At 43.7% G+C, this 13,432-nt stretch overlaps 1 protein-coding gene across 2 annotated transcripts in view; it reads left to right on the top strand.

Annotated features, from left to right (window-relative positions):
- The window catches only part of ICE1 (interactor of little elongation complex ELL subunit 1), a 57,663-nt gene extending 44,468 nt beyond the window's left edge, over positions 1-13,195 (top strand). For both annotated transcript variants that reach the window (XM_090039161.1, XM_090039160.1), the window contains exons 18-20: positions 1,620-1,726; positions 11,149-11,247; positions 12,124-13,195. In XM_090039161.1, coding sequence (XP_089895287.1) covers positions 1,620-1,726; positions 11,149-11,247; positions 12,124-12,305 — 388 coding nt within the window. In that variant the 3' untranslated portion in view covers positions 12,306-13,195. The remainder of the gene's footprint in view (positions 1-1,619; positions 1,727-11,148; positions 11,248-12,123) is intronic.
- The last annotated feature ends 237 nt before the right edge of the window (positions 13,196-13,432 follow it).

The raw sequence follows: 13,432 nt of genomic DNA, 5'->3' as shown, positions 1-13,432 counted from the left end.
TGAAGCAAAAGAAAAATTTGAAAACACTGACTGAAATAAACATACATGTAATAACTTTCATATAGAGAAATTATTACATATCCATAGGTTTAGTTCTTGTAGAATTGATGTCATTTACCTCTTTTGAAACTGCTGCAAGTTTTAGTACAGGTACTCCATAAGCACACTGTTAAACAGCGCTTTACCTACCTATACAGTGTATAAACTCATGATGTTAGTCCAAAGCCAAAAGACTCATGATTTACCATATAGATGGACCCCAGCAGAGATGAGTGTTTCAAGCCATGGTAACCCCCAGAACGGGGGGGGGGGGGGGGGAGTGTGTGTGTGTGTGTGTGTGTGTGTGTGTGTGTGTGTACATACTCCAGATATTCCCTCCCACAAAGGATCCATGTGCAACTTAGCCCCTCACTCATGACTGGAACTGTATGTTCTTGTCAGAGTCCTGGGATCTTCCAAAAACGTATAGACAGCCGAGGCACAGGGCAACCTTGGATGGAAGGCAGGGCCACACTAATCACATGCAGCAGACTGAGAGAGGGGGTGACAAATGGTTTCTGGGTGAAGTGTTTGGGGCCCAGTTTGATGTTTGCCAGACTTTTAAGGCTGTTGAAGAAACTGAACTTATTGGAAATAGGAAAGAAAGGCAGAACTCAGCTGTGGGACTGAAGAGGAAGTCGAAATGTATTCAGTGCAGTGACTTGAAAAAGTTGGCACTGAGGGGGACTGCACTCAGAGGGCACTACCACATGTTTTATTCAGATGGGCTGTCCTAACTTATCCTTGTGGTAGGTTCTCATCGGTATATGTGCCCCATATGGGTCATGTGTTTTACAGGCATGCTTAGTGTTAGCTGTATTTAACCCAAGGTTTCCTAACTGGTTTGCTGTGGCACACTAGTGTGCTGTCAGGTATGTCCAAGTGTGCCATGGCATTTTGGGCTGTAGCCGCGCCCCCTGCCTGCTGCTGCTGCTGCTGCAGACAGACAGACAGGGGGAGGTTGGCTTCAGCCCAAAATGCCATTGGGTTGGCCACGCACCACGCACTCCCACCCCCCCCCCCCCTCAGTATCTGGCTGGCCTTAGGCCAGCCTCCCCCCCCCCCCTTAGTTTTCACTTGTTTTTTGACTACATAAAAACTATAGAACAATTTTCTATTGGAAAAAGCCTCAGGCAACAACCAGTCAGAATGTTTTTGAGACTGTATTCCTATTTGAAATCTTTGGGTTTACCTTGAGAAAAACGGTTTGCGCACCTAAAAGTGCTAATATTGCGTGGCACTCTGTGGCACCCTTGAAAGGATCTCATGGCACCCAACCCTGCCATGGAACCCTAGCTGAGAATATATTAGGGGAATTTATTTCTTACAACAGATCTGTTTTTATTCCTTTAAAAAAGCAGGGGAAAAAAGCTGGTTTATAACTGTTCAGAGGGCAGGATGTATGGCATGTAAAATTTAATTGCAAGAAGATAGATCTTTCATCAGACAAAATGGTAAAGGTTGCATGGTAAGCTGAAGAACTATACAATGTATTCATTTCTTACATGACTAGCTCTGTATCAGTACATTGGTCTTTCAAGTCTTATGTTTTTAACTTCCGCCTTGGTTTTTTTTCACAGTAAAGAGCTTTGGCCTCTCATGCATAAGTGGATACAGCACAGAAAAGGACACGAGGCTGTTCAGTCTATTCCAGATATTATTGTAGCATCAGCACTCAGGCTAATTGGTGAGTAACCTAAGTTTTGGTTGAATCCTTACTTTGTATAGGTATGCTCTCTGAAGATGTCAGGGTGACTGCTGGAAGTATTTGTATGCTTTTTGGATCTTGAATTCATTTACTTTTAATGTGATTTCATAAAAAAATCAACCGTTTTTAATTTCCTATACAGACATCTTATCTCATCTTCTCTACATGGGAAATTCGACCTAATTTTGGTATGTATTTGAGTCTTCAGAGGAAAAATTGTTGTATTATGGTGTCTGAAAGATTTCTGATGGCTCAGTGACTTTGGGATCTATTAGTAGGAAATGAAGAATCCTTTTAATGTATGCCACATCCTTGTGCAGAAGGTTCTGGTGCTGCTGTATTCTGGGGTTCCACCTCTTTACAGATGTTCTGGTAGACTCCTGCCTTGTAGATGTGATTGCATAGACCACCTCTTTCATTCATCACAAGAGGAGAAGGAGGAGGCTGTGTCCTGTTGTGTAATTGTTCCCAATTTGAGAGAGGAGGAGCATTTGCATTTTGCCTGACTTGCTTTTGTATGCAAATTGGTGACTGTGAACGTGAGACGGGATGTTCTTTCTTAACCTAGTCATTTGGGTAGAAGGTAGGCTGGGTGGATCACACTATGGACTTATGAGGTTGCTGGGGTTTATGGCAGTCTGTGGCAGGAAGCAGGGTCTATGTAGGGCCTGGGAAACATGTGGGTACAGGGGGCTATGGATGAAGATGGTGGGTGTGAGCTGTTGGTGTGAGCTGCTTGCGGTGGGGCTTGCACAATTGTTGAGGAAGTGTGGGTGTGGCTGGACTGGCTACTGTGTTGAAGAATGGGAAATAGATATTAGATGTTGGGGGCAGGGGTTGAGTCTTAGGCTACAGATTGGATGGGAACCATGGCACCCAGGTAAGCAGACTGGCCTGACCCCCAGTGGGTGCTCTGAGCACTGTGCTTGACTGTTTCTTGCTGGCTGTGGTCAGGGCAGGATTGCTTGGCCTGGGATTATGGAGCAGGAAGGCCAGGTAAATGGGGCAAGTCCAGGTTGGGGGACTTTTACCAGTTCTGTCCCAGGGCCCTTTCCCAGCACAGGGACTGTCTGGAGTGTCTCCCAGTGCCTGAACACTGCAACTTTCCACACACCTTATGCCCCTTGTGAGCAGGCTCTTCCTTCAGCACACAGCCCTCTCCTCTCCAGTGCTCACACCACACAGCTGCTGACCTTCTCACCGTGCCCCACACAGGTCTCCTCTCCACAGCACATCATGTGCCATTTCTGGGCTGCAAGAGGATTGCTCAACAGTCTGTCACTGCCTGTGGATGTAGATGATTTCAAGAGCCCTGTCTCTGATCCTGAAATGCAAAGTGTACCATACCAAATTACTCAAAAATACCTAAGATATAAAGGTGTTTTTAGGAGTGAATCTGCAGAGAAAATGATTGTCTGCTTCCCAAAAGAGGAAAGCAAAATGCACCTAACAAGGAGAAAACATAAATGTTACAGGTTATGGCAGTTTTCCTGAACCGGTAAGAAAGCATGTAGAAAACGAGACATTCCAGACTCTACAATATCTGGTGCTATCCCTCTTCAGTGTTGTGTTGTATTTTTATTGTTGTTTTCATGTCACAAGCTTATCTCACCAAAGAACCAAGTGTACTTGTAAATGCCACTCTAAACATTAGTGAAGCAGAGGCAGCTCCTGAAGTTGAAACCACGTCCACTGGTGAAGGACCTGCACCTGCCAAATAGCAGGATGTACAGTTTTGAAAGAGAGGAGGATTCCCACCCATGCAGAATGTGTGACACTGTTACACAAATGTTGACCATTTGACAGATGTCAAAATGCAACAGTTTTAACCCACAGGTTATGTCACCTGCAAGCTTTCTGTTCCCAAACAAACAAAATCAGACCAGTGTGAGCACTGTAGAAGTTACGATTTGAGGCCTCTTCAAGAATACAATTTTGCATGGGACTTAAAGCATATGGATGGAGTCGTCTGTGAACCATGATTTGTTTTTGGAAAACTGTAAAGAAGCAGTGTTGGCATCATCACTAATGACAGACTGGTCCATGTGAATAGGATTCCTCAGAGGCACAGAAAGTTGAAAACAAACAAGATTTGTAGTTCCTACGGCTGATGCATTATTTGTGTATGTGATGAAAGACAAATAATAGCCCACCTGTTTCTGAAGCAGGATTAGAAAAAAATTGAATGAATAGTACATGCTTAGTGGGATGTTGTCAGAATTTGGTGTTGTGCGGAAGCATTATAGATGGAGAGGCTTCAGACCACAGGCAATTTCAGTACACTTTCAACAGCTGACTTAAGCCTGATTTTCTAAGATCTGGGTTGGTGACCACAGAATCCAAATTGAAAATGAGCCGATGTATCTGAGAGGGCTACAGATTCAATGCAAACATCTGGCACAGGTGAAAGTGGCAAGATTCTTCAGCTCGGAGGCCAGTTTGGCTCAATGAGACTTCTGTGAAAGAGCAGATAGCAGTGCTGATGTGGTATGTTCATCCAAATGGAACTGCGAGATTTTTATCTAGTGCGTGGGAGTCTGGGAGACAAATAGGCAAGCACTTGCAGAGCTGTTTTTGCAGAGTTGCTGTGTGGGCTATCAAAAAAAAAATGCATGATGTGTTACGGTTCTGAGACACAGCAATACTGATGAGAGGTTCAGAGAAGCCCTAGACAGAATCCTTGCACTTCTTCCTGAAGCAATCGATACTGTCTGCAAACCTGTGATCTGAACATGGTAATTGTTCATCCTTGTTCAAGATGACAGATAGCAAGCATTGAATACTTGCAGGAAGTAATAGCAGCAAAGCACAACAATGTGGTTTTCACAGAACTTAAGGAATTCATGAAGCTGCAGTGTGACTGGGAAAACAGATGATGAAAATACAGCATTGTCTTCACCAGGGAATACTGCTGGATCAGCTGGGCAGATTCACTTCACTTCTTCAAAGCTAAATTACATTGTGACCAGCCCTTTGTGAAAATTTTCAAGTTTGGTGATTCATTGCAGAAAGATTTGTTTTCTGTTACTAAGCCTGACTTCATTGGAGTTTGATGCATCACAGAACCTGTTCAGTTGTACTTGCACCATGGCATAGAGGGACTGAGAAGCATCAGAGGGAACCAGTGTATGATTTTCTGTCCCATATGATTAGGTGAAATGTCTGGCAAACTGTATTAGCCGCATATCTGTGCTGAATTATGTGGAGGGACAACTCACAGGAACACTGAAGAAAATGGCAAATCCTGTGGTTTCTGAGCTGAACGTCACCTACATTTTCTCACTCCAGTATTTGTTTTCACACAAACTTCATGTTATAGACAGAAATGGGAGAACGACTGCTGCTCTCTGTCTTGAAAATCTTTCAGGCAGAATTGGACGATAGGGCTATGTAAAGCTTTGGTCACTGATTCAATTTGGCAGAGATTTGGCCGGATTTGGTGGCCAAATCTGAATCGAATCAGGAGACCCTTTAATCTCTCTGAACTAAATCAAAACCCTCTGAATCTATTCGGAAAGATTCAGCGATTTGGATACAGACACAACTTTAAATGTTTTTTTTACATACCTCAAGGTACCGGGTGGCTTGTGAATGCTGAGATGGTAGGGCGGATGGAGTGTCCCACTGGAGCACGGGGTGGTCCCCAGTGCACTTGGCAGAGGACCCAGAAGTAGACCAGAAGCACTTCCAGTCCACTTCTGAATTTGTCACGGAGCATGCCAAGGACCCTCCCCATGGCTCGGCGACTGGTGCCTCCTGGGTTTGGGGGGATATCTGGGGTCCCCCCGTGGCCAATTACCGAGCTGGGGGGGTTCCCCATGTAATCGGTGGTGGATTTGGAAGTGGACCAGAACTACTTCTGGTTCACTTCTGGGTCTGCTGCCAAGCACGTGGGGAGGCCCCTCTGTGCTCCTGTGGGATGCTCCGTGCGCTCCACCATTGCAGCGTTCATGAGCTGCACCTTGTACCTTGAGGTATGTAGAAAAAACATTTAAAGCTGTGTCTATGGCTGAATCGGTGATTCTCTGAATCAGCATAGAGTTTTCGGATTCGGCCAGTCTGAATCGGAACAGTGATCCAATCAACTAATCAAATTCCTGTCCCCTGAATCGGGCCAAATCTGAATCAAATACAGCCCACTTTGCACACCCCTACTGGATAAATGAAAACAAATTAAAAGTTGCCTCCAGACCAAAATAAGTCCCTTGAAACACTTTAATTGAATGCATCTCTAATAAATTGTAATAAATTGTACCCACCAAAACCATGTTCTGGCCACAATTTCAGCAAGCCTTGCTGTGATAGAGATCTTTCAGTGCAGGGTTTTCAAACTTTTAAGTGACTGGGGGGCCATACCAGCAGGGTCGCATGGCTGTGCTGCACCCCCGGCTGCTCCATGTGCCTTCCCACTGTGGAACCCTGCATGCTGAATCATGCTCCCCCTCCACTATACTGTGCACCCCCGCTGCACTATATACTGAGGTACCCCAACTCATCCTTAGCTTCGTTACAGTGAGTTCTCTGACTGCACTGGGCTGTTTAGGCATCCTGGGCTGCAGGCTAAACAGCATTGAAAGCTACATTGCGCTGCTGTCTATGGCAGGGCAGGATGAAGAAGCTCAAGGGACAGGAGTCTGGAGTTCCAGGCTACTGCTGCAGCCAAAGCAATGAGGGCAGCAGTGCTTGGGTGGGAGATGGGAGAGGGTCCACAGTTTATCCCTGTGTGGCCTGCCAGTTAGACAATCGTGTTTCAGTGCTTTCTGAAGAATAAAGAATTGGATATAGAATTCTATGAGTGAAAACTGACATAAAAGTTTAGTGCTTCTGCAGTTGTATCACACTATCCTAGTCAATGATGACTAGGATTAGTCGATTCCTAAAGGATTTTAGACCATGTAATGTTAGTTCAGTTCATTTGTTTTGTCTATATGGTACCTAGCAATGAAGTTAGTTTTGCAGAGTAATTGAATCATTAGAATCATAGAAGTAGGGTCGGAAGGGACCTTGTAGATCTTCAAGTCCGACCCCCCACCTGGGTTGGGAAAAAAACAAAAAACTGGACTCAGATGAGTCCAGCCAGGCAGGCATCAAGCCTCTTCTTAAAGATCCCCAGGGTAGGAGCCAGCACCACTTCCCTTGGAAGTTGGTTCCAGCTCCTAGCCGCCCTAACTGTGAAGTAGTTCTTGCGGATGTCTAATCTAAATATACTCTCCAATAATTTGTGTCCATTGTTCCTTGTCATGTCAGGGGGCGCTAGGGAAAACAGTGTCTCCCCCAAACCCTTCTGGTGCCCCCTAGTGAGTTTATAGACAATCACCAGGTCCCCCCTCAGCCTTCTCTTGTGAAGGCTGAACAGGTTTAGGTCCCGCAGTCTTTCAATGTAGGGTCTGCCCTGTAGTCCCCGGATCATGCAGGTGGCCCTCACTGGACCCTTTCAATGTTGTCCACATCCCTCCTGAAATGGGGCGCACAGAACTGGACACAGTACTCCAGCTGTGGCCTGACCAGCATCGCATAGAGGGGGAGGATCACCTCCCTGGCTCTACTTGAGATGCATCTGTGGATGCACGACAAGGTCTGGTTAGCCCTGCCAACCGTGACCTCGCATTGTCGGCCCATGTTCATCTTGGAGTCAGTAATGATTCCAAGATCCGTTTCTGCCTCCGTGCTCTCAAGAAGGGAGTTTCCCATTCTGTAAGCGTGCTGCTGGTTTCTACTGCTGGTTTCTACTGCCTAAGTGCAGCACCCTGCACTTGCCAGTATTGAAACACATCCTGTTTATTTTAGCCCACTCCTGTAACCTATCCAGATCTTGCTGCAATCTTTCCCTCCCTACTAGCGTGCTCACCTCACCCCAAATTTTGGTATAATCAGCGAATTTAAACAGGTTGCATTTCATCCCGTTGTCCAAATCGCTGATGAAAAAATTGAACAGCACGGGCCCAAGGACCGAGCCCTGGGGGACTCCGCTGCCCACTTCCCCCCAGGTTGAATATGACTACATTGATCAGAATGTGTTCTGTTGATGGGATGGTTTCTTTTATTTTACCGTTTGATTCGTAGTCTTGGATTAGTATATTCAGTACTTTATATTTTATGCTCGTAAGTTCAAAGTATGCACCATGGGCAAAATGCTGCTAATGTTGCGAGTGGGGAGGGAGTAACAACATTGTAGCACTGAATATAAAGCTGAAATCCTGGCCATGCTTGTTTGTCACCTTGATTGCTACGGGTATTATTTACATAGAAAATTAGTAGAATATTTTATGAATAGTAATGAATTTGGTGGCTAGAAATTTGAGCCCAGACCATGTAACCAATCAGCTCTTTGTAGGCTATGATTTCTTATTATGTTGCTGAGTCCACACAATATTTTTTCCACTTGCATCTACATACTATATAAAATGCTGTAGATTCCAGTAGGTGTCACTGCCCTCTCTGAATTATTAAAGGATCAATTCTTCCTTTGCGTAGTACTGCAGGAGACAGTGTTTCAAATGAAATCTAAAACAGACTCTAATAGCTGTGTTAATTAAGATCACTTAGGTTAAGTAAAAGCTGTGGGTTGGCCCTGCTTTTCTGGTCGATTTGCTTTGCATAGTCAACTCATTTCTGCTGTGTGTGGTATTTGCTTCCTGTTCTGTTCTGCATTTTTTGTCCACTCTTAAACTTTTGTGGCTTTTCACTTTTTAGGCATTTTTACCTTGCCAGTCATGATTTAACTAACCCCTTCATACATTTGAAATCTGTTCATTTGGAGTGCTTTAAAATCTCTAGGTTAAAGGTACCTTATAAACATTAGTCATTGTGTAATTTAATTCACTTGAAATAGGGCGTTTTTGCTTTCTTCTTTGCTTGTTTTTTTCCCCTTGTTTTGTGACTGTATGCGCCCCCCTCCCCCGATTCATAGATGTTAGGGTCGGAAAGGACCTCAGTAGGTCATCGAGTCCAACCCCCTGCCCTGAGCAGAAAAGAGCTCTGTTGTCAGGAGATCCCAGCTAGGTGCTTGTCCAGTCTCCTCTTGAAGACCCCCAGGGTAGGGGAGAGCCCCACTGGCCTTGGAAGCCCATTCCAGATTCTGGCAACTCTTATGTGAAAAAAGTTCTTTCTAATGTCCAACCTAAATCTGCTCTCTGTCAATTTGTGGCCATTGTTCCTAGTTACTCCAGGGGGTGCCCTAGTAGACAGTCTCCTATTCCCTGCTGCTCTCCCCTGATGAATTTATAGGCAGTCACAAGATCACCTCTCAGCCTTCTCTTGCAAAGGCTGAAGAGATCTAGGTCCCTCAATCTCTCTTCGTAGGGCCTTGCCTGAAGGCCTCGGACCATACGAGTGGCCTCCTCTGAACCCTCTCAAGATTCTCCTCATTCCTCTTTAAGTGCGGTGCCCAAAACTGGATGCAGTACTCCAAGTGCGGCCTGACTAGGGCTGCATAGAGGGGAAGCATCACCTTCCTGGACCTGTTCATCATGCATTTGCTAGTGTGATTTGCCTTGTTAATCACTTTGTCACATAGACAACTCATGTTCATTTTGGAGTCAACTATGACTCCCAGTTCCCTTTCTGCTGCTATGCTGTGGAGAAGGTCGTTCCCACAGCCTGTAAATGTGTTGGTAGTTCTTTTTGCCCAGATGCAGCACTTTGCACTTGTCTTTGCTGAACCACATCCTATTTCGTTCTGCCCATTTTTCCAACCTGTCCAGTTCCACCTGAATCAGTTCCCTACCCTCTGGTGTATTAACTTTGCCCCATAATTTGGTATCATCTGCAGACTTGGACAGGGTGCTCTCCATGCTCTTGTCTAAGTCACTGATGAAGACATTGAATAACACTGGTCCAAGGACCAAGCCTTGCGGGACTCCATTGCCCACATCTTTCCAGATCAATATCAACCTGTCCACCATGACCACTCTTTGGATGCAGACCCCTCAGCCAATTTGCCACCCACCTGACTGTGTAATCATCTACATCACAGCCCATCAGTTTATTTACAACAGCAGAATGAAATACCATATCAAAGGCCTTCTTAAAGTCTAGGTAGGTGACATCTACCGTGACTCCTGCATCTTAAGCATTTTGTGACCTGGTTATAAAAAGTAACAAGGTTAGTCAGGCTGAATCTACCAGCAGTGAATCCATGCTGATTTCCTTTCAGCATTATTTCCCCTGCTGGGCTTCTACAAATGTGGTTCTTAATAATTTTTTCCAGAGTTTTCCCAAGGATGGAGGTGAGACTAACTGACCTATGGTTTCCTGGTTCCTCCCTCCTCCCCTTATTGAAAACAAGGGCCACAATGGCCCTTTTCCAGTCCTCTGGGACCTGATCACAGCACCATGAGTGCTCGAACAGCTGTGCCAGCAGCTCAGCTATGACACTGGCCAATTTCTTCAGCACCCTTGGATGAAGTTCATCCGGGCCTGCTGATCTGAACACATCCAGCCCCTCCAAGTGCCCCTTCACTGTGTCTGCACTAACAGTTGATGGGCTGGTGTCCTGCCTGTCTGGAAATACAGATGCAAAGAATTCATTGATGAGCTCAGCTTTGTCCACTCCCTCTGTCACCAGTTGCCCTAGTTTGTCCTGTAGGGGTCCTGTGCTACCCTGTGTCTTCCTTTTGCTCCCTGTAGAGCTGAAGAAGGACTTTTTGTTGTCCTTAATTTTTGTCACCAGCCTAAGTTCTAATCCTGCTTTGGCCTTCCTAACTGATTCCCTGCAAGTGCAGGCCAAGGAGGTATACTTCTCCTTGGTAGCTCTGTTTCCACAGCCTATATACCTCTTTCTTTGCCCTTAGTCTTTCCTGGACTTCCCTGTTCAGCCAAGAGGGCTTCTTGGCCCCTTTGCCCCTTTTCATGCACAATGGGATTGTCTCCTCCTGTGCCCATAGGATCACTCCTGTGAGGAACAACCACCCTTCCTGGACCCCCATTTCACCAATGCTCTTGAGCTTTAGTGCTTCACTAATATTTTGCCTATACTTGAAGTTGATCAGGTTAGATAAACTTCCTCTGCACTTTGAATTGTATACGCTGTTTTTCTTTTTTATCTTAAACCACAATGAGCAAATTAAACAACTGTTGCATCCTTTTTTCCAGAGGTTTTACTGTGATAATTGTGTGATTTCTTTTTTTTCCATTGTATTTGTGTAATTCAGGTAAGTTGGAAAAGTGCTTTGGGATCTTTAGTCTTAAATGGTATAATAATGGGGGGGTTCTTTTCCCAAGGTATATTCAGTGACCAGTTCTATTTTTCTAGACCTTCATATTTCATATGTAGTTTCAGTGTTCTACATAGTCAGCACTTTGATTTCAATTATTACTTTCTCCTGCAAATTGGAAAAGCTCTGTCTGAAACAGTGATTTATCATAGAGGCACACAGTAACCCTTTTTTCTTTACCTTTAGGTCGCTTAAGTCAAATTGGTTTAAAGGAAGGATTTTCTTCTGCTGTGAAAAACATCAGTTCTGTAATTGGAGTCTTTGTGCAGCATGCAAAGGAAGAAGGTAATGTCTTCTAAAGATGCTTTAGAAGATTTTTCCTTGCAAAATCCTCTAAATGTTCTGGTGATTTTTTTTTTTTTTTTTTTAGTGGTAACAGTGGTGGCACTGGTGACACTGTGGTGGTCCAGGGCCATAAGAAACAAGATTTGGGAGTTTGAAGCATTAGTATAGATGGGGGATGAGCTTTCAGGCTGTGGGGCACCCTTCCTCAGGTCTAAGAAGAGAAGTCCAGGATAAGTGGAAGTTAGAGCAATTGTTTTAGTAAGTTATTTTAATGAATTAGACCACTTTCGGCTTATTGGTCCAGTGAAAGACATTTGCATATTTTTGGTAAGCAGGAAACTGATAATGTTCAGCATGTGTATAGTTGGACTGATGCAGAACAGCACCTTCTTCCTCAATTGGCCCCTAGTTCCAGCCTTTACTAGTTGGGAGCCCATTAGTGATCTCTTTGGCTTGTTCAAGTGGCAGTGACTAGAGGCAAGTTGTAAGGGAAATTACAGTGCGTCAGAAGAGCCTAGAAGACACCATTGAAATCATGGTAGAAACAGAAAGGTTATTACTAGATTTTCAAAGGGACACAAGAGAATTGGGTATGTACTTCCCTTTAGAAGTCCATCTCCATTTGAATTTGGAAGTTTATTTTAGGGTGATAATTTTTTAGTTTTTTAATGGTAAATTTGGGTGAAAGAAGCATACACATTTTAAAATAGTGCTTCCTGTTTCTGATCATCATACTGCCTGTTAATTTGTTTTGCTAAATGTTAATCTTTGATGAGGTTAAGATTCTTGGGCTCAGGTGACTTGAAGGGCTTATTACATGTAAAATAGTTTTGAGTTTCTGTGGACTGATGCTAAGATCTTATCAACTCTTTGCAGGTGTGCCATGGGGTGTGCAGCTGGCAGCAGTGTATGCACTCTTGGACTTGGGTCCAAGCAATCCAGTAGGAATTCTTGAGGCTATCCAACCTTGGAGAGCAGCAGCTACTAACAGCATCCCAACTGCAGTCAATAGTGGCATAACTGAACTCAGCTCCCTATCTACAACAGAATCAAACTAAGCCATTGGGAAGGAGGTTCATTATCTATGGAAAAAGTGCCTTTTATTACACTAGGTGGCACCTTTTTAAAAAAGAAATCTTACAACGATACAAAAAAGAAAAAGCCATGAAGCATATGCACCCATTTAATTACATAGGCACTATGTACCCCCTTGGGAATAACAAAGGAGGCACTGAAGGATTTTGTTTGCCCTTTCTGCTGCAGAGACATCCAGAAATATTTAGGAGTTTTTTTTCTTTTCTCATCTTTTTTTCTTCCTGGTATAAGTCATCAGTTATATAAAAGCTATTGGCCGATTTGTAGTCCAAGGGTATCTGGTTTAAAATAGAAAGGTTCTGTCTTGATTAGTCTTCCACTAGCTGAAAATCTGGTTACTACACCTCTTGTCCTTTTGATGGACTACTTGCCAAAACAGAAGACAGCCCTGCATTGAGGGAAAAGAAAAAAATGTTGTTTTATGTTTGTCCATAAAATAACTGTTCAGGTGTATTTATTATATTTTATATGGAAGATGGCATCCCAATGGTAAAAGCTTAAATATTTGGCCTGCATCCTGCTTTACTTATTTGTAATTAGCTTCATTGAGGTCAATGAGTCTACTCAGATAAGGCAAGCGGGAATGGGCTCCTTGTGTAACAATGTTATATATAGTATAAAAGATTCAGAGGTAATGGATCTCTGTGAGTTTGTATATATGGTATACTCCTATAATGTGTTTCACATTTGATGTTGTTCCACTTTGGGAATTTTAGTGCGTGTATATAGGAAGTTGGGTTAAAAAAAATCTTTAAAATGTTGAAACTTCTAATGTAGTTTCATGTGTATACATCAGGCTTTTTTTAGAAAATGTCTCAAAACATTTTTATAATAAAAAGGAAATGCAAAACAATCCTGTGTCTATAGCAGTCACTTTTCACTTCAATTAGCAATTCATTTTAAAAAAGAGCTAAGAGGCAGCTGTCCAAAATAGATAAACATCTTTAGAAAAACTGGCCATTTTTTTTCAGCATCTGTTGGTTACCATGGTGGGTGTGTGTATGTTCACGTTAGCATTTGTTTTATCCATATGATGAGCTGAGTTATGAGTAAGAAGGGATTTCCCATCCCCATTAAAATGGAATGCTTA

This window comes from Crocodylus siamensis, chromosome 3, assembly GCF_052110815.1.
Source record: "Crocodylus siamensis isolate JL-2025a chromosome 3, ASM5211081v1, whole genome shotgun sequence".
NCBI lineage: Eukaryota > Metazoa > Chordata > Crocodylia > Crocodylidae > Crocodylus > Crocodylus siamensis.
Note: the sequence above shows the minus strand (reverse complement) of the source record. Positions and strands in the feature narration are given on the sequence as shown.